The following is a 20,588-nucleotide window of genomic DNA, read 5'->3' on the forward strand; positions in this document are numbered from 1 at the left end:
CGATGCTCAGCCAGCGCATTCCAGGCAGGGAAGCCCAGCAGAGGCCCCCGGAAGATGGGGCTCCCTCAGGCAAGCTACCAAGAACAAATTCCTGCTTGTAACCAGTCCCAAACTCTTCTGCACTTAGCCCCTTGTGTAAAGGTGATAGAAAGAAGCTTGGTTTCATTGGGCTTTGTCTCTTGAGGGTTCAGCGACTCCAGATCGAAAAAATTAAGAACCAACAAGCACTTTTGTCTCTGTCTGCCACGCTGACGTGAATGCTTATGAGTTTATTAGCGGCTGCCTGGGAGCCAGGCCTGATTTAATTTAATTTAATCTCCTTGGTTATTTTCAGTTCAGCTCAGTCTATTTTAAGCACGGATGCAGGGGAAGCCATCAGACCGAGGGGGCGGCTGAGGAAGAGGGGGAGGAGGTCCCTTCCGCTCCCCTCCCTGGTTACTCACGCTGAACCCCTCCCCACAGAAAGTGAATGACTTCATGGAGACAGGTCTGCCGGACCAAGTTCGAGTTCCCACCGAGTTCCCCTGTAGCCTCATCACCCTGTCTCTGAGTAAAGAAGTGTTCCACCAGCTCAGGGAGGGGTGTGGCGCGGAGGAGACTATGACGCAGCCAGAATGACAAATGGGGCCATTCTCCCTAGTGCCAGGAGAGGACCGCAGCATGGCACCTTCCCTCGGCCCCTCCCTTTCTCTCTTTAGCAAACTACTGTCTTTCCCTGTGTTGTTGTAGCTCTTTTTCTCTGGAGTGCCCTGATGCTGTGCGATCAGGAGTTTGAGAGGCAGGATACCAGGCTCTCCCACTTTGATGGGTTTTGTCTTAGTCAATGCGTGAGACAGAAGCTCCCTCAGTGAGACTCAGAACTGAAAGTCTTGTCCCCTGGAGCTGTCATGCCAGCTGTGAGCCCGGGAGCAGTGTCCCCAAGGCCACTCTGACATTCATTGCTCCTGGGGGGACCCCTGAGGGTGTGCATTTGGTTTGCTAACAAGAGTGATTCAGAACAAGAGAGTCTTTCCCAGTTTTATGTGCCATCTCTGGATGTGGAAGGGTCCATCCCTTCTGGAGTGCTGGTCCCGTGTGCCCGGGGCACGTACGAGGCTTACCTCTTGTGCAGAATCCCTGCATCTCCAAGGGTGCCTGGCACAGAGTTGGCCTCAGAGCATGTCCATATGACGACTGCTTTTTTCCTGGATGATGCTGATAAGAACACCTACCACCAGCTGGGGGCTATTAACTGCTTACTTTGTGCCGGGCACTATGCCAAGGGTTTGACTTGCATGATCTCGTTTAATATTTAGAGTTCCTACTGGGTGAGACGCTTGTTATCTCCGTTTTAAAGATGAGAAAGTGGAAGCTTAGAGGGTCATGGACGTGCCAGGTGACAAGGTGGAGCTCGAACTTGAATCTGAGCAGAACGTTTCTGCTCCATGTCCCGGGAATTTCCACGTAACACAAACAAAAGTGTTTCTGGTGCAGGCTGATGAGCGTGAGCGTTGGTGGCTCTCCCCACACCCCACCAGGTGGAGATGCTCTGAGAAGAGGGAGCCCTGCTGGGTTTGGGGCTGAGGGCAGGACTGGCCGGAGGGGGTCTCGGGTGGCTCAGGTGTCCTTCATGGTTCATGGCGGTCCGGCCGGCGGGTCTGTTAGCCACTCCCTCCTCCACACCAGGGCTGCAAAGCTTGATGCTGTTCAGTATGCAGCCTGCTGCCCCCACCCGAGACACCCTGAATCCAGTCCTCCAAGAGTGGAACCTGCACGTATGTTGTGCGTGAATTCTCCACCGTGATTCTCATGCACAGAAACATTTGAAAACTGCAGATCTGGGTATTTCAAGCTCTAGTCTTGTGGTAGATTCAATTTTCTTAAAACAAAAACAAGAAAAAGTGTCCATATGTTTGGGATGATGTTGGGGGGGGTTATTAGGATCAGAGCACTCCGTTACCCAAAACAGACATACATGTGGAAATGCAGCGGCATCTGAAGGCAGGAGCGCAGGTGCTGCTAATTCTGGTCTTCCATTCCGAAGGCACCAAGTTTCACCCAGAGGTGGCCCTGGCCCCTGGAGACCAATTCCAACACAGTCCTGATGAGTAGTACCCCAGGATGCCACTTTATTAATTTAGAGAGAAAAAGAAAACTGGCCATGTATGTGTCTTTGGACTTGATCAAAGCACTCTCTGCAGTGCAGTCAAGATATACCTGGAGACAATTTATAACAAACCCATTTTATTGATTTGCCCTCTAAAACACTGTCCCATAGACTGCCAGTAGCAGGAATCCACTGGGGTCGTGCCTTCTTTACCAGTAGACAGACATCAGGGGACTCGGAACACTGCCAGGCAAAGATGGAGTTATGACAAGGGAATCGGGTAACTGTTTAATGGCATCAGGCTAAGATTTAACATTTATCTCAAGGAAGAGGCAGTTGTGCTCCTGGGGCCAGAAGCACTTGAACGTAAATGCTCAGCCCCTTCTCCCGGGGCCAGTTTCACAGATTCTCCTAGTGGTGGCCTCACTGTCTCTGCTTTTCCTCTCTTGTTTGAATATTTTCACGCCAGACACTGGCTGTTCTTGCAAGTCTTGGAACCACCCATCTCCTTCAGAGGACTGTGCAGAGCTCTGCTCTGACCCAGTATTGAAGGAGCCGGGGGTTTGTCGATTCCCAGAGATGATTCTTGCTTCCCTCATTTCCTGAGGAAAGTGGAGTCACTTCATCATAGCCCCAGGTTTCAAGTTCCCTCATCTTCAGCCTTTGCAGAAATCATCTTCCCCCAAATCTGATTCCGTCTTTCCAGATGATCTGGATGAAATAACTCCAAGTAGTAGAGGAGGAATGTTTATGTGAACTTCAGATCTGTGGGCGTACCCCACCCCCACCCCCAGCCTCACTCCTACCCCATCCCCACCCCAGCTCTAGGGGGTCAGAGAAGACTCCAAAATTATACGAAGAATGTTGTGTCTACATTCTGGGAGGGAGTGTGGCCACAGCTGCCATCCTCTCCAAGGCCTCCTATGAACACCCCCCCCCCCTCCATTTAGGCATTATTTCCAGAATGAAGCTCAATGAGAAGGAAGCATCACTTAAAGAGTTTGGAGAAACAGAGTTTTTTCCCCCAAAATTTCTCACCCAGCCAAATTGCCGTTCAAGCCATGCATTCTAATATATACGAGGGCTCAGAATATACATCAGCTGCATGCCTTTCTTGAAGTTATTTAAAGGCCAGCGAAAGAAGACTGCAGGACAATAATGAGGCAAAATTAAAACTTCAGGAACGGGGAGGTCCTAAGACAGAAGGATAAGCAGTAAGCATTAAAATCAGTTGGACATCCTGATGTGAAAAATAATTATTGAGAACTATCAATCATGTGACAATCATAGCCATAATTAAGAATCTCAAAATCTAAGTAGTTTTATGGTAACAAAACTGAGAAATAGGGGTGGGCGGCAGTGGGGGGGGGTAGGGGAGTAGACCACGGCCACGCAGGTCTTCACACACTGGAGGGAGGACCTCTGAAGACACTCGTTTACTCTTTTCCTTGATGACTGGAGAAACAGAGAATTAAAAAAAAAATGTTTGGGGCTGAATCTTTAATAAGACCGTCATCAGTGGAATTAAAGCAAGATTTATACGTTCTAAAATTTCTGGGAAAGGTTAATGCAAATAAAACACCATGTAACAAAGGGCTGGAAACAAAACAAATAACCAGGAGATGTTAGGTAACAGAGTCGGATAAGGTGTTAGGTAAAGAGTGAAAACAAAAGTGGGGAGAGGTGGGGGGAGGGTAGAGCTCAGTAGTAGAGCACGTTCTTAGCATGCACAAGGTTCTGGGTTCGATCCCCAGGACCTCCATTTAAATAAATAAATAAATAAATAAATAAATAAATAAATAAATAAATAAATAAATAAATGCCTAATTACCTCCCTCTCTAAAATGAAAAAAAAACGTGAGAGAGGCAGTTCAGTGTAGGCGTTAAGAGTGTACTGGAATCCAGCTGCCTGTCTTACCCCTCCCCGCCCGCTATTAGCTGAGTAACCTTGTGCCAGGTACCACGTAATCCCCACAGTGTCAGCTTCCCTGTCTGTAAACTGTGGATTCCAAGTAGGGTTATTATGGGGGCTTAATAGATCCAAAGTCCTGAGCATTTTGTCTGGTACATACTTGTGCTCAGAAATACAGGCTTAAACTGCCCAGAGTTTCCAGACTTTTTTTTAACAAAAATTCAGCGATGTATATTCTATTAGTGAAATTTACATCTTGTAGGAAAGCAGAAAAATCTTTCTACCCTGCCCAGGTTCGTAGCTGGGGCTCTGTAACAAAAGACATAACTAATGAGAAAAACATACACATTTATTTAATATACATTTCACGGGACCCAGGAGCCTTCATAAGGAAATAAAGACCCAAAGAAACTGTTGAACCTGACTGTTTTTGTCCTAGGTTTGATGAAAAGTGGCAAGTTGTGGGAAAATATAGGACAGAAGGATGTGAGTGAGCTCAGAGAGGGGAATTGGCAAGGCCCTGCATTTGTATCCCTCCCTGGGTTCCTCTGTCTTCAGAAATAAGGATTCTCTTGCCTCCAGGTGTAAGGAAGGCGCTTCTCACGTGAGGGTTTTAAGACCTCTTCATGGGAGATGGGAAAGGTCAGAGGGTCCTTTCTGCACCAGCTGTTTCTCAGATTCCTTCAGCTGGAAACAATTAACATGCCAAGGTGTTATATTCTGGGGGTGGAGGTGTCCTGAACCCTAAAAACCTAAAGCAAAAGCCATGAACACTAAGAATAAAGAATGGACAGAGAGCTTTCAGGTGAACAGAGGAAAGCAGCTGAAGGAGAGAATCGCCATGAAAACTAGGCACCTGGATGCAAAAGGCTGTCCTTCACAACGGGTTGGAAATTTGAAACAATGTCAAGTGTAGGCTTGTGGCAAGAAGTAACAGAAACTTGAATATGACCAAAGAGATGGCCCAGCGTAAACCAGCAGAAGCCACATAATCCAGTGGAGATTCACGTCACAAATGTTGCTGGGAAAGTTGTCTAAACATTTGGCAGAAAAGATAAATCAGATCTTGCCTCACACTGTGCACCAAAATAAACTTCAAATGGGTTTAAAAGTGAAATATAAAAAAGAAACAAAATAATGAAAGAAAATACAAGTGAATATGTGGCTGATCTCAGAAAAGGCAAGGGAAGACAAGAAAAGGCCGTCCTCTAAATGTAAAAGAAACGGAAAAAGTGAAAAAGGGAATGTGTGACGGATTTAACTGTATACAAACATCAGCCTCTGTGTTTCTAGAAGCGCAGTTAATGAAATCTAAATGAAGTCTGCAGCCAATATGACAAAGGGCCACTGCCATTCATTCACATCCAAAGAATTCTTCTGACCTGGTAGGAAAATTCTTTAACACCCTGTAGGAAATTTGAACAAGGAGTAAATCAAAGAAAAAGAAACACTAATGGCCAAATAACCATGTCGTGGGGGTGGGGTATGGGGAGTTAAACCACAAAAATAATCAAGGAAGTCAAAATCACAATGCAGTTTTTTAACTTTTGTCCCCACACCCTTCCTAAGGTTTGGTTTGGGCGGCTTGACTTTGGGGGGAGTAATTTGGCACTGTATGTCAAGAGTCTTGAATGGTTTTGTTCCCTCTGACCCACTTCTAGTAAAATAATGTCCCCTGGGGAAAAACATCAAACTCAGATGAATATTTATTTATGCATGAAGATGATCAGTTGCCACATTATTTATAAAGGTGGAGAATTTTAAACTACAAATTGGCCCCAAACAGGGAATGGATTAAATAAACTATGATATAGCTGGAAGACGGAATGTTAGACATTTAAAATGATTTCAAAGCATGCCTTGTTATGGTATAAAGCAGGTTGTTCCTAGATGTGAATGCTATAAAAATAAATAGTATAGATAGATGCAAAGGAAGAGACTGGCAGTAAACACACCAAGGTGCCAACAAGGGTTCTCTCTGCCAGTGGAAGTATAGGTGATTTAAATTTTCTTCTTTATACTTTCAGGTATTTCAATTTTTGTATGATGGGTGTATCCATTACTCTCATAATAAGAAAGATAAATATTTCTTAAGCCTTCCTATAATATTTATGCAGACTCACTTGGGGCTCTGATAACCTGGAAAGTATTATTTCCCTCACACAAACCAGATTCCACTTCCTTTTGGAACGTCAGCATTCTAGAATTTTAATAGAAATTGTTATTTTCACTAACTGTAAGAGAAAAAGTAGTGAAACGTTTTATGGTTCATTTCCAAGGACCAAATGTTGCTTTTTCTCATCTCACACCAAACTCCTCTAAGTTCTGTTTCATAAATTTTACGGGACTCTGGTCGAAGAGTTGCTGGCTCAGGTTTTCTGGTATGTGACTGGCCACTGGATTTACTAGGACCGAGATGACATTCTTATCCCTGAACAGTGAGTCTCACCAACAAGACAGAACATTCAATAAATAGGCCCTAAAGGGGGAGATGAGTGTCCCTGAATCCTGATTTATAGTTGGGTGATGTGGAGTGGGGCGGGGAGGGTTGAGCTGGTGTGCTTTTAGTGTATCTCATTTTTCTCGCCTCTGGCTTCAGCAATACAGGAAGCAAATACCAAATGTATGGGTCACTTAACGTGGAAGAGCTCAAACCCGAGATTCTGTGAGTTTGGACTCAGATGGTATCCGCAGACTTGACTCAAGGTAATTAGATCAAGAGGGGCAAACCCAGCAGCGCCAGGAGCCCACATTGTTCACAGATTCACAGTCGATTGTTACCCAGACAGAAATTCTTCACTGTGGTTGATGACACCTTCGCATTTTTGCCCTGAAGTCCAGAGAAGTTCTGCGTGGCAGTGGCCCTTTCCCAAGTGTAAATGGCTCTTTTCGGTATATTTCCCCATAAAACTGGAGCCCTGTCTTATGTCCTTTAGCCTTTGTGAGCTCAGTGACCCTTCCTTCAAAGCAGTGTTAAAAAAAAAAAAAAAGTGCCGAACTCCTTTTGGGCCTGGAGTTATTCTCCATTGAAAAGGCCTGTGAGGTTTTTCCCTGTCCGAGAGTCCCTCCAAATGGATGCTTTGTGAACTGCAGCCCAGACGCGAGAAGTCTGCAGGGTTTCCTGTCTGCTTTAGCTTTCCAGCCCAGCAGGAGTCTGTGGGGCGCTCGCAGGTTGTGCCTGGCCCTGTGCTGCCCTGCCCAGGGGTCGGGGGGAGATACCCAGGTAGCTACGAGGCAGCCCCTGCTCCCAAGTTGCTGTGAGTCTGTGGAGATGGGCTGGGCTGGTGGTGGGGCGGAAGGTCAGAGAAGATGGGTCTTGTGCCAAGGAAAGGATGAAGGGGTGAGCCCAGAAGCCCAGGATGGGAGCGGCGCGGAGATTCAGGTATTTAGGGAACAGTCCCTGAGTGTCTGTTCGCAGTGCTGCACTAGGCCGTAGGGGCTCAGAATAACTGGTGGCCTCGCTGGTATGAACGGGTCTTTGGGTTTCCCTAAGTACTGAACGTGAGGGGTTGGGTGTGGTTAACTCTGTAACATACTTAACAACCAACCATTCAGAACCGCTGCCAGCTCTTAAGTCTTGCCGCCATCACGGGGTGAATGTGGAACGGAGTACGGAGTGTCCCTAAAATCCGGATAGAAATTTAGGGTAAATAACAGAGAGCACAGGGTCTCGGCCTCTTCTCTAGATTGGGAGCCTCAAAAATACTGTGCCGCTCAAGCTTTGATAGAAAATCTCCCAGTTCTGATTCCTTTGTGAGGGAAGGGTGCGACTTTTTGCTTCTGCTAGCCAAAGCAGCCTTTCTGCTGAACCAGTCTGATGCGTTCACCATCAGCTCTCACCTTCCTTAGTAACTCCTCATCCTGAACTGTTGGGGAAATGATACCTCCTTTTGCCAGGTTGAGCTCGACCACTAGTAGGCGCCCACGAGCTCATGGAGAAACTTGCGGCCACCCCGGGCAGACCTCCTGACTCACGCCCCCCACCCAAGAGCAGTTCCCAGCCGGTTCTCGCTCCGCGTTGCCAGGACCGCTCCCAGACCTCTGCCCACCCCCAGCGAGGTAGGAGTCCTCCCAGAGGAACACTCTCCCTCTGTCTGCAGGTTCTGAAAGGCTGTGGGCAAAGGAGGAAGATCCCTCAGTCGTTGGAGAACCGGGCTCTGAAGACATTCAGCTAAGGTCCTCAACCCAGGACCCGCAAGTGCCCTAAAATGGTCATAGAAACTGTAATATTGTGTTAAAGGAGCTTATGGCTTGAAGAGAAGGCAGAACTCTGGCCCAGAGTGTGTTCAGGTGGACGTGTCACCACCCAGCGCTGAAACCCGCGTGCATCGGGAAGTGACTCGGGAGCTTTCGCTCACTCTCCCCGCTTCCTTGTGCCAGCTGGAGCCCGCCCAGGGCCCTTCTCCCGCGGTGACCTTCTGGGCTGACCTGACCGCCTTGCTGACTCAGGTCCTTCCCGGGGTCCCCGGCTCCCTTGTGACATGCCCCCGCCTCTTGCTGGGGCTCGGCTCCCTGATGGGTCGAGAGGCTCCAGCTCAGATCCCCCAGTCCCGGAACCTTGCCTATTGCTCGACAGCTTGGCCGCCCCCGAAACATCTCGTGTGAAGGACGTTCGGTAAATCCTGTTCCGGAAGCAATCTGTCTCACCACCAGTTTCCCCACCAGCGTTTGCTGGGGGAGGTCTGGCTCCTGGCTCCGGGTGCAGAGCTGACTTGGAGCGGCGTGAGGGAGCTGGCAGCGTCTGAGACACGGTTTCTCCCCTTGCAGCACTGTCAGAAGAGGCCCAGTGTGAAGGCGACAACAAACCTCGAGAACAGGGCGTTCTTCCTACAAATGTGAACGGGAAAGCCTGGCCCAGAGGCCACACGAGAACTCCGTGGTGTGACTGCTCCAGCATTGCGGGGGGCAGTGAGGCTTTCTTCCCTTTTTCTGTCTGATGCAGCCCATCGGCCACTTGAGATGCTCCTGAGCTAGTCACTTAGGCTGCGGGGAGGGCAGCTTTCTCAGCAGGTCGAGCCCTTAGCTCTGGAGGTGCAGCTACATTGACCCAGAAGCACGGGGCCTCTCTGGCGGCGCCAGGCTCTCGTCTAACAGAGGAGCTTGTTCACATCCCAGTGCTGATGGGCACACACGCCTTTAAAATTCCAATTTCCGAAGCAGCTGCTGCATGACTAAAGAATGGCCCCCGCTGATGCCTTATCACTGTTTGCACTTGGGTGTGAAACCTGTAGGGGGTGGGAGGGGGGGGGGTTGGCAAATTGCAGCGGGTCATGGCCTGATCAGATGTTCCAGGGCGGAGGCTGCAAATCAGGTTTGAATAGGAAGAAAGCCTAACACAGCCCGGGGAAGAGAAGCCAGCGTCAGGACATGTGAGCGATGTTCGGATTCCGAAGGGTCTGCTAAGACTGGAGAGGGCGACGGAGGACAACAACGGTGGATCCTAGTTCCTGCTAGAAGACACACCCTCTCTCCTCAACCCCGCCCCCCCGACTCCTCCCAAGCTTCAGGACAAGGTCGGAGCTCAAGAGGCCCTGAAGGAACCAGAAGGAAGCGGAGTCCTAACCAGGAAGAGGAAGCTCCTCTCCTGTGTCAGTTTCTCCTTGCTCAGTGTGTTGTCGGTGACGGGAGTTGGGGGCTAGTAGGGGTGGGGGTGGGGGTCTTGGATCTATGTCAGGGATCAGTAAACCATGGCTTGAGGGCCAGATCTGGCCCACAGCCTGTTTTTTTTTAAATAAAGTTTTATTGGAACACAGCACGTTCCTATGTTTCCACCTTGCCTGTGGCTCCTTTCACGATGCCCCAGCACACGTGAGGAGTCACACTGGAGGCTTTGTGGCTTGCAGAGCCTAAATTATTTTCGATCTTGTCCTTTAGAGAAAAAGTCCACTACCCCTGTTCTTTGAAAACAGCCGTCCCCGGGTGCAGAGGTCGCCTCGGGAGGACAGAGTAGGGGCGGAGGCTCAGGCCGAGTCAGGACTCAGTGGTACTCTTGACTCAATCACTTATTTTTATTTTATTTTATGTTTTATTTAAGTACCGTCGGTTACATTGTGTCGATGTCTGGTGTACAGCACAATGTCCCAGGCATGCATATACATACATTTATTTGTTTTCATGTTCTTTTTCATTAAACGTTATTACAAGATATGGAACATAGTTCCCTGTGTTGTACAGAAGAAACTTTTTAAAATCTATTTTTGTATAGTGTGGCTAACGTTTGTAAATCTCAAACTCCCAAATTTATCCCTTCTCACCCCTCCTTTCCCTGGTAACCATAAGATTGTTTACTTTAATCCATCGCTTATTAAATGCTTGACCTCAAGCAAGTTACTTAACATCTCTGCCTCAGTTCCCACATCTGGAAAATGGGCTTCTGAGTCATTGTTTCACAGGAACATTGTGAGGATGAAGTGAGCAGGTGAAGTAAGGCACGTGGAAATCTGTCAGTGAGTGGTACCTAGTATCTGTATTAAGAGATAGTGCACATACTGTAAAATTCACCTTTTTAAAGTGTACAATTTAGTGGTTGTCAGTATCTTCACAAGATTGTGCAGCCATCACCACTATCAAACTCTGAAACATCTTTCATCACCCCAAAAAGCAAACTCCTTAACGGTACCTTGCAGGAGGCTGAATAATGACTGTCCAGAGATACCAGGTCTTAATCCCTAGAATCTGTAAATATAACCTTGTTTGGAAAAAAAAAAAAATGGTCTTTGCAGATGTGCTGAAGTGAAGAGTCTGGAAATGAGGAAAATATTGCAAATTATCCAGGTGGGCCGACAGTGCAATCGCGAGCATCCTTAGAAGAGAGACAGAGGGAGATCTGGCGCGCAGAGGGGAGGCTGGCATGGAGGCTGAGCGGGGACAGCAGTGATGTGCCCACAAGCCCCGCCGTGCTAGCAGCCGCCAGATGCTGGGAGAGGCAAGGTACAGATTGTTCCCTAGAGGCTCTGGAGGGAACGTGGTCCTGCCAACACCTTGATTTCGGCCTGGTGGCATTGACGCTGGACTTCTGGCCTCTGGAACTGTGAAATTCTGTTTTAGGCCACCAAGTTTGTGACAGTGTGTTCCAGCCGTCACAGGAAACTAATTCTGCTATACCTGTTAAGATTATAACCTGTGCCATCCTACTGGCAAAAGGCAGGCAGAAGTGGGGGGGTAAGTTCTAGACTCTCAACTGAGGCAGAATGCTCTTCGATACACTCCACTTAGCCTCAGCCAGCAGGCTTTAACCTGGCAGGACCTAAACATTTTATGAACCCAAACCTTTCCCCGACTCCATTCATTGCATTTCTCCTGCATAAGGCTAGTGAATGCTTATTGGATTAGAAAAAATGAAAACACGGCCCACCCACTCAGCAGGCCTCTCGTGGCATGCACACACTGGGTGTTCTGAGCATCCCTCTGGGGGGAGCAAACACTGTTTTGGGCACATTTCATGCTGCTTTGTGGAATGTCATTTTCCTGAGTTTCAGTATTTGTTTTGCGATCTTAAAAAAAAAAATCTCTGCCTGAGCAGATTTACTCGGCTCACTCTACACCCACTGCAGCTGCCTTTTCTCCGTGTGCGCTCTGTGTGCTGTTGGTCCTAGAGTTAGTATCTTCAGCAAAGATGAGAGAGGACGTGTGTATGCAGAGCATCGCTCCTGCGTGTGCCTGGGCAGAGCCTTCCCTCGTGGCCTCTTTGGTGTTATGATCGCTGGACGCTCTTGGGCCCTCAGTCTCGGTGACATTGTGGTCTTACTTAGCTCAGGGCTAAGCTCTTGGTTCTCGGGCAGATGTCAGCGTGTTCCAGAGGCCCAGCTGTCGAGATCACTTAGTAACCAGAACACCCCAATGTTCCAAGTGATTTTAAAATGGCGCCCGAGACGCCACTTCACTCCCGTCCTTAAGTCAGGTGCCACGGTCCCTTCAGCTGGGTTCAAGGCACCAAGGCAGAAATACGCACTTCATCCTCCTTCCCACCAGCCCCTGCGCCACACCCACAGCTCAACCCAAAGCGTGTGTTCCTTGAACCCCCCGCGCTCTGTGGCCTTCCTCCTTCCAGGCTGTGGTCTCTTCCCACCCTCCCCATCCCCCTGGGCAGACTTCTCCCATCCCCTCCTAGCTGAGGCCAGTTTTACCACCTCTTCCCTGGGACTTTGTCTTGTTTGGGGTCATTTTTAACCCAATAACAAGGGAAAGCTGGGTTTTCCAAGCCTACCCCGGCCTGGCCACCTGTTAGCTTTGTGTCGCACACAGGTCTAACCCCTCTCCTCTCTGCCTCCAAGTCCCCGTCTGCAAATGGGCTTGGAATAGCATCCCTCTCTTTGTCGTAAAGTTAGCTGAAAACAGTGTCAGCCGCAGAGAAACCTCTCCAGGAATGTGGTCCCTTCCCATCGCCACCATGTTCTTTAGCTTCTTGGGTGCCAGGGAGTCAGGGACCAGCCTACACCCTCAGTGCCACGTGGTTGAAATCAGCCATTCTCAGTGGAGAAACGAGAGAGCTCACACACCCCGCTGCTCATCTCTGCCTTCTCTTTAAAGGCAAACTTCTTAGGAATAAAATAACTCATCAGATTTCTCTAACATGAAACTTATGTTCAAATGTGACCATATTTTTAATAAGAAATTAACTTACGGGTCTAAAGTTCTCTGAAAGAAGGCGCTACAGTTGTCAAAATCGATGCTCTGTGTTTGCTTGAGGGCACGGTTGATGGATTTGCGGAGCCTCCATCACTCTGTCGCCTGATGTTAAAAGACACCAGGTTCATTTGACCACAGGCACTAACCCTTCACCTGTTCTCTGCGCTTACCTGTCCCCTCAGCATTTTTGCATTCATGCCTCTTTTGCCCTTGGTAATTTTAAACAAAGAAGAGTTTGGGGGGGGGGTTGGTAGTGCCAGAAACATAATTTTGGCTTTTGCATGATGTGGGGTAGAATTACAGAATTTTGTTTACTCTTGCTTTTGCTGTGGAGCAAGGATGGAGGTGGGAGGGGATCCGTGGGTCAGCACACACTGAACGATCCAGACTTTGGCAGCAAGTCCCTGTTCTGAGCTTTTGTGCTGCTTGTTGGCTTTTTAAACAGAAGCCTTGAATAGGGTGCTCTTAGAGGGGGGTAAAGGGCACTAAAATTAGAGAATTATTTTCTAAAGCAGAACAGATCATTTGAAGGTCTGTGTTGTCCTTGAATTTGGGGGCACTTGACTTCTTTGTGCATCCCGGAACAGTGTCGCCGTCCAGATGTGTATAAACTCTGTGATGGGCCAGGTTACTATGGGTCAGTGAAGACCATCCCAGTCTGCAGGCGAAGGGGATGGAGCTGCGTCCTCAAGAGGGCTGTTACTTTGTGTGGCAGACGAAGCCCTCAGAGCCTCCACTTGGCTTGTGCCCAGCCGGCAACCCCTGCGTGAGGTTAACAACCCCCCCGGGAGGCAGGCAGGTGGGGTTGCAGGGGCGGGGGGATGGTAGGTGGGTCCAGCGGTGTTGGCTTTCATGTTAGGTGCTGAGCTTACAGGTCATTATTACACTTGGTAAGTTATACTCCATATTTTCTTGGGATCAAGAGACAATCTGGACCATTCTCTGAACGGATCCAGGATTGCACCAAATTGTTTTGTTATTTTAATCTCAAACTATTTTGGAACAGCTGGGAGCTGACTGTTGAACTCTGGCTTAGCCCTGACGGCTGGGCATTCCAGTCCTGTGCGAACGTGTCCCTTTAGCATACTTGGTTTCTTCACCCAGAGGAAACACCCTGCCTCCTGACCAGACGGGAGGACTGGATGTTGGTGCTCGTGGTGACAACGATGATGAGAAAGACAGCAAACACTTTTTAGCATGACCGTGAGTGACAACAGCAGGTGCTCCCATGACACTTCATTTTCTCTGGGCCCTCTTCGAAGTGCTTTATGTGTATTCCCTCATTGAATCTTCCCAGCAACCCTATGAGACGGGCACTTTTTATTGCTCTTATTTTGCAGATGAACAAACTGAGAAGTGGGGTAACTTGTCCAAAATCATACAGCTAATTAGCACGAGAGCAAGGGTTTGAACCCAGCTGCCCACGCTCCTGGCCACTCAGTTATCCTGCCCCTAAGAAGTCAGCCACTGTCTGCAGCCTGTGCCCAAGCAGAGTGAGCCTGACAGTCACCGTGCGTCCTCCCGTGCCCATTAGACAGTCACTCGGCTGACAAGTCTTTGCGGCTATCACTTGCCTCTCCCTGAGAAAGCACGGCGGTCGCTGCTTCCTGCCCGCCAGCCTGCATCCACACCTCTGCTTCCCCTCCATCGAGCAGGCCCTGGGCCAAACCCCTGGCTTCATTCCTAAGTGTTGGCTGTTCCATCTACACCTTCGATTTAGATTCCCCAGCCCGGCTAGGGCTGCCCAGTCCTCTGAGCTCACGCTGAGACAGCACACTGGCCTAAACCCTTACTCAAAACTCACATGCGCCGGGCTCACCTAGCCACCTATGTCAGGTGTCTCTGGGGCACCAGGCCGGTATTTCTCAGTCTCCATAGTTTTATCTGAATGGACTTTGTCCAGAAATGGTATCTTTACATTATCAGGAAATTATATAGTCTTTCAGCCCCGGGTTGGTTTTTCTCAGTGCTGGGCTCGACAGTTGACCATTTCAAGTCAAACGATGGTGACAGAATTAGCGTTCTCTTTCTCTGTTCAAGTTCTGCAGTGACAGAGTAGTCCTCCATTCTGAAATGGCCAATGCCATGGAACAGGTGTATTTCTTTAGCAAATGTGTTTTTCTCACAGGGGCTGGGGAACTGATGAATGAGATAGGGAGGGAGAAGCGTTCCTGCCGCGTGCGGTCCCCCGCGGGGCTCTGGGCCAGCCTGGTGGACCCTGGGGAGCACAATTAGTGTAGTGTCACTGAGTTTATAGGGAAGACTGGCTGCTTCTCTACTGCAGTGTGCAGAGACCATCCACCTTTCCAACTGGAGTTGGCACGTTAGAGCTTTACCCCCCACCCAAAACTCTCATTCTCAATAATTTATCAAGGGAGCATGATTTTTTTTTTCTGTCTTAATTCTGGGGGTCAAAACATTCTGGTTCTTGTAGAAGACGAGAGGCAGGAAATGAGTCATGGGACTTGTGCTGGTCAGTTCTTGGACCTGCTGGTGCTCTTGGGCTGTGAAATACTCCACATCCTGGACACGGGGCCTGTGAGGGGCTCTGACTTTTGGTCGTACTTGAGACGATTTCTGAAGATGCTCAACTGACATTAAGAAGCATTAAATTACATGGTGAAAAAATGATTACCGTTTCAATTTTCTTTCAGTCTTGGTTGTAACAGGGAGAAAGACTCTATCTGGGGCTGGAATGTCCTTAACACCCTCTCACCTGTTAATTTCCCCTCTGTAACTGAGAGACAGCAGGCCTCAGGCCACTGAGAAATTAGGGACCCTTGGATTTTCATCATATTTATTTTTATGGGTGCTTTCTATTTATGACAGACAGTCTTGGTTTTCCACTTTCCATAGTGATAAATTTCGAGTAATACATTTTAAAATATAGAGTGTTAAAAAACCAAGTACAGTTTTTTGTTAAAGTAAATGCTAGTCTGAGTCCTTGAATGATGCAAATGATGCCTCAGGTGATGCTGGCCCAGGGACCACACTTTGAGAACGACCGCCAGGACTCCCCTGGGAAGCTTGGGCGATGCTAATATCTGGGCCTCAGCCTGGACCCATTAAATCGGACTCTCTGCAGGCAGGACCCAGGCATCAGTATTTGACAAAAACATCCCTGGTGTTTCCAGTGCACAGCTGAGGTGGGGAACCCCCACCCCAGTGCCATGAGCCCCCGAGGCGCCAAGGCCAGGCAGCATCCTCACTGCCCTCTGGTGCCACGTCTTCATCACATTCTCCTGCTTTCCCTCCTGCGTCTCGCACGTCTCACCCACTGCCCCACCTGTTTCGCTCTTCTTTTCTCTTTCCTAGCTTTCCCCTCTCCCAGCCTCCGCACACCTGCTCCTGTGTGTCCGACCTTCCAGCGCTGCTCCGTAGATTAAGACATTGCTGACACCATGCCGTTGAAACCACATTAGAAAATTTCCCCGTCATACTGTTCTTCACAGCTCTCGCCTGCCGATTCCTAAGCCGACAGTCCAGTTTCTGGACATCAAAGTGTCTGGGGTTGTGTTCTCTGCCGGAAACTTGTATTAACAACAACAACGATACTCATCATTATGGAGCGCGTACTGTGTGCCTGTCACTGTGCTGAGCACTGTACATGTGGGAACTTACATAATTCTCACAGTTTTCCGGATGAAGAAACTGAGGCACAGGGTTATACAAACACAAAATGGCAGAGCCAGAATGCAGACACAGGCAGCCTGGCCCCAGAGTCCACATTCTGAGCAGGTGGGACGCGAAGTTGGTCGCTCCCAATCCTGATCCAGGTGTCCCGGCTCACGTCAGGTGGGCTGTTCTCCGCTGCGATAAGAAATTGAAATTTCGATCCACGGTCTACTTCAGTGACAGCTGGAATTGAGAACTCTTTTTGTTTTCAACTTTAATGACCATAGCTCAGTCGGAAGCCCACAGCTTTAAATCCCATCAAGATTTTAACTCATCACCACTCAGAAGAGGTCAGCCTGGTTTGATGTGTGCCGGCTGCCAGGACTACCAATTGCAGATGGAAACGCCAGCCCCCGCATTCGTTCTGCATCCGGAGGCGCTCTGGGCGGCCTTGATGGCTCCTCGTTAGTTTATCTGGGACGTGGCCTCTGTGTTAGACATGCCGGAGCTCTTTCTGCCTTTTAAAAAGTATCTGATTCTCATTCCAGTGCTTAATTGGAGGGGGACCTTTGGCCCATTGTGGGAGACCTTCATTTTTATACTCAAATTTTTCATCTTTTGTGATACTTGGGTTGCTGTTTTAAGAGTGTAGACCTTTCTGCATCGCATTAAAAACCTACATGAATTTGGGGGAATTCTCAGGTGGCCAGGTCTCCTAGAGACCTCCTACCTCATTGTAGACTTTGAAATTGTAGGCAGTGGGATGTGTCGGAAACACCAGGGCCAGGGCATAGTAAGTGGGCACTCACATCATGCAATCTTTTTTTTTCTTTTCCACCATTTTCCAAACCACCAACAGTATAAGGCACTTTATACACATTATTTTATTTAATTCTCCCAACAGTCCTGGACCACTGGAAATATGTCCCTGTTCAGTTTTCTAGATGGAGAAACAGAGGCTCGTGAACTTGGGGTTACGTGATGGAGGCAGGATGCGGAAGCAGGTGGCCTGAGCGGCAGAGCACACGCGTGCATGCTGGCTTTTGTTCTGTGCACACGCAGCTGGATGAGGTTAGATGTCATCTTATGGGGAAAAAAATCCTTGGAAGGCGTAAGTGGAGTAGCAGGAACATATGCCTGGCTTCTCTGTGGCTTGTAGCCCTGAGCCAGCCCACTCTCCCCAGACCATTTGAATATGGTCCCACCTGTCCCCTTCCTGCGCTACGGCTTCCAGGCAAGGAAGATGTAAGGCTGCTGGCCAGCAGGTGGCAGCACTCAGCGTGTCCCCAGACTGGTAAGGACAATACTGTCTGGAACTTCTGCTCTCAGCGCTGTGCCCAAAGATCCAGTATCTTTAGCATCCTTCCATCTCCTCCTCTGTCCCTGTCCACTGCCAACTCTAGCACCTTTAAAAAAAAAATTCTTTAAAATCCTTAATTTAGCAGTGAAATTAAGGCTAGCGTAGTGGTTTGCCAACTTTTCATCAGAATCAGCTGGAGGTTTGGGAAACACAGGTTGCTTGACATTCCCCCGCAACCGAGTTCTGACTCAGTTGGTGATGCTGCTTGTCCAGGAGCCACATTGTATAAGCCACTGGGCTACAGAGCCTGGTCCTGGTTAGATGTGTACTGAGGGTGTCTGGCTAACTAGGGGCCCTGCGGATGGGGAGTTCCAGCCATGTCGGGGAAGATGCCACTGGAAGATGGTGAGGAAGACCTCTGGGGTGTGCAGACTCAGGCCTTTGTCCCTTCTCCTCATAGTGGTAGATGGGGGCTTCACTGACACACAGTGGCTTCAGCTCCCACTGTCCTAAGCCTCTGCCAGGTGCATCTCTGTGGGTGAAGCGGCCTTTCCTCCTAATTATTGTGGGTTTGCATATGAGCACTTCTCAAGATAGAATGTGCATTAGTGTCACGTGGGGGGGGGGGAATCTTGTGACCTTGAGGATTCTGAGTGTAATTCTGCATGTCTCCTGAGCACCCAGGTGACGCTCCAGGTGCTGCTCAGACGCGGGCCCCCCTCCCTTGGCGGAGCACGACCATAGGGCACCCGCGGAGCACAGCCTGCCTTCCAGCTGTGAGCACCAATGGCTCTTACCTCTGCTGCGCAATTGAATCACCTGGGGAACTTTTAAAAACTTGGGCCAACCCCCCTCCCCCAGAGATTCTAATTGAGTTGTAAGCACTGGAATTTTTAAACCCCCTCCCACACAATTCCAATGTACAGCCAAGTTAGAAATCACCGACCTTCACACAGGAAAGAGATGACTTCTTCTAGGGCCTCGAGTGACGCAGTGGTACAGCCCAGGGGTCTGCATTTCTGACAAGCATCCAAATGTCCCAGGTCCCTCTGGACCAGGTGGATGCTGGGTCTCCAGGCTGGACCTTTCTCTCTGGCAAGGGTGGCAGTGAGCAGCTTTTCCTGTGTTGAGGGTCAGAGGCTTTTGGTCCTCACGTCCTCTCCCTCAAACACCATCTTGATGTCTCTCATCCATTTTGGTCCTGACGCAGGACACTGGTCAACACGGTCTGTTCTCTTTCTGTAACGTTTGATCTTTCTTCTTTCTCTCTCCACAGTACGAGACGCAAAAAATCTAATCCCTATGGATCCAAATGGGCTTTCAGATCCTTATGTGAAGCTGAAACTTATTCCTGATCCTAAGAATGAAAGCAAACAAAAAACCAAAACCATCCGCTCGACGCTAAACCCCCAGTGGAATGAATCCTTTACATTGTAAGTGTGTCCTCTCTCCTGGCTGGATTTCCTCCCTCCACATTGTTAGAGATGATGATGTGAGCTTGTTACAAACGTCTTTAAATATTGCTTCATTCCTAAGCCCTCTCCCACTCCGGCTAGAGAGGGAGCTGTTGTCACCCCCGTTTGATGGATAGAGACTTGTTTTACCAGGAAGTTACACAATGCAGGCCGCAAATTATTATCAGTAACTTCTATACAAAAAATTCTTTTACATTACAGGTGATACAAAAATGTATAGTGTGTCCCAGCTCTCAATGGACTTAGGTTCTTTTGAGGGTTAGAGGAGGGTGTAGGTAAGAATTTAAATAATAAATTTTAAAATATGGACTGAGTACCATAGAAGTGGCTGTTGCCACTGAAATAAGAAGATTATTCTTACCTCTAAGCAGGGAAGACTTCCTGGAGGAGGTGACATTTAAAGTGGGCCTTAAAGGAGTGCTGGGACTTCAGAGGTAGAGATGGTAGAAGAGAAGAAGGGAGGAGGGGAAGGGAGGAGGGAATGGCATGAATAAGGTAGGGGTCAGAAAACACTGAGTGAGCTGAGCACAAGCAAGTGGTCCTCTTTGTAGACTAGAACACAGGAAGCGGTTTATCTGTGCACAACCAGAAGGTAGCTGTCCAGTGTATAGAACAGAGGCTGTCCAGCTTTGCTCTGTAAAGGGCCGGATAGTAAATATTTTAGACCTTATGGGTCATACAGTCTCTGTTGCAGGTACACAATGATGCTGTTCTGGAGTCAGATCAGCCACAGACAACATGTGCCTACACAAATGGCCATGGCTGTGTTCCAGTAAAACTTCATTTATAGAAACAGGCAGTGGTTCTGATGTGCCCTGTGGATTGTAGTTTGCCGAGCCCTAGTCTGGAGCTTTGGTTGCCAAGGGGCTGCAACTTTGCTGATGGAGAACCACAGGAAGAGAACTGAATACATCATTAAAAAAAAAAAAAATAAGAGGCACCAGCTCAGATCGTGAGCATGTGACATCACCCCCCAAATACACAGTCAAGATAACCTCGTATGCGTCTGTGTTTGTGTTTTTTCGTAGCAAATTAAAACCTTCAGATAAAGACCGACGACTGTCCGTAGAAATCTGGGACTGGGATCGAACAACAAGGAACGACTTCATGGGGTCCCTCTCCTTCGGAGTTTCAGAGCTGATGAAGATGCCAGCCAGTGGATGGTAAGGAAGCCTGAGACCGAGTACGTGTGTGTCAGCCAAGAGTACATCGTCTGAAAATACTAGAGCATTTGAAGATTCAGAAAATGAGCTGGTTTAGGTCTGAAGGGACCACTGAATATGAAGTTGTCTGGCTGTAATCTCCCCGTGGATGGATTGCAGAAGCAGCCGGGCTGGGGCGTGGAGGGGAGGGGTTGAACCTGGGCGCTGCCGGGGCAGGGCTCTCACCCCTCCCTCCCTCCCGTGTCTCTGAAAGGTACAAGCTGCTTAACCAGGAGGAAGGGGAGTACTACAACGTGCCCATTCCAGAAGGGGATGAAGAAGGAAACGTGGAGCTCAGGCAGAAATTCGAGGTGAGGAGACCAGCAGAAATGACTGGAACCGCCTTTCCTTTTAGAAAGCCTAATGTCGG

The 20,588-nt window shown here is 48.8% G+C and overlaps 1 protein-coding gene and 1 long non-coding RNA gene across 4 annotated transcripts in view; both read left to right on the top strand.

Moving 5' to 3' along the window:
• Nucleotides 1-20,588, top strand: part of PRKCA (protein kinase C alpha) — a 361,121-nt gene that overhangs the window by 271,227 nt on the left and 69,306 nt on the right. For all 3 annotated transcript variants that reach the window (XM_032457033.1, XM_032457034.1, XM_032457035.1), the window contains exons 6-8: nt 18,818-18,974; nt 20,045-20,179; nt 20,433-20,529. In XM_032457033.1, the coding sequence (XP_032312924.1) occupies nt 18,818-18,974; nt 20,045-20,179; nt 20,433-20,529 (389 nt within the window). The remainder of the gene's footprint in view (nt 1-18,817; nt 18,975-20,044; nt 20,180-20,432; nt 20,530-20,588) is intronic.
• Nucleotides 1,779-17,269, top strand: LOC116656755. Its single transcript, XR_004311675.1, has 3 exons — nt 1,779-2,347; nt 3,706-3,710; nt 17,256-17,269. It is a non-coding gene; the product is annotated as an uncharacterized LOC116656755 (long non-coding RNA).

This window comes from Camelus ferus, chromosome 16, assembly GCF_009834535.1.
Source record: "Camelus ferus isolate YT-003-E chromosome 16, BCGSAC_Cfer_1.0, whole genome shotgun sequence".
In the NCBI taxonomy this organism is placed as follows: domain Eukaryota; kingdom Metazoa; phylum Chordata; class Mammalia; order Artiodactyla; family Camelidae; genus Camelus; species Camelus ferus.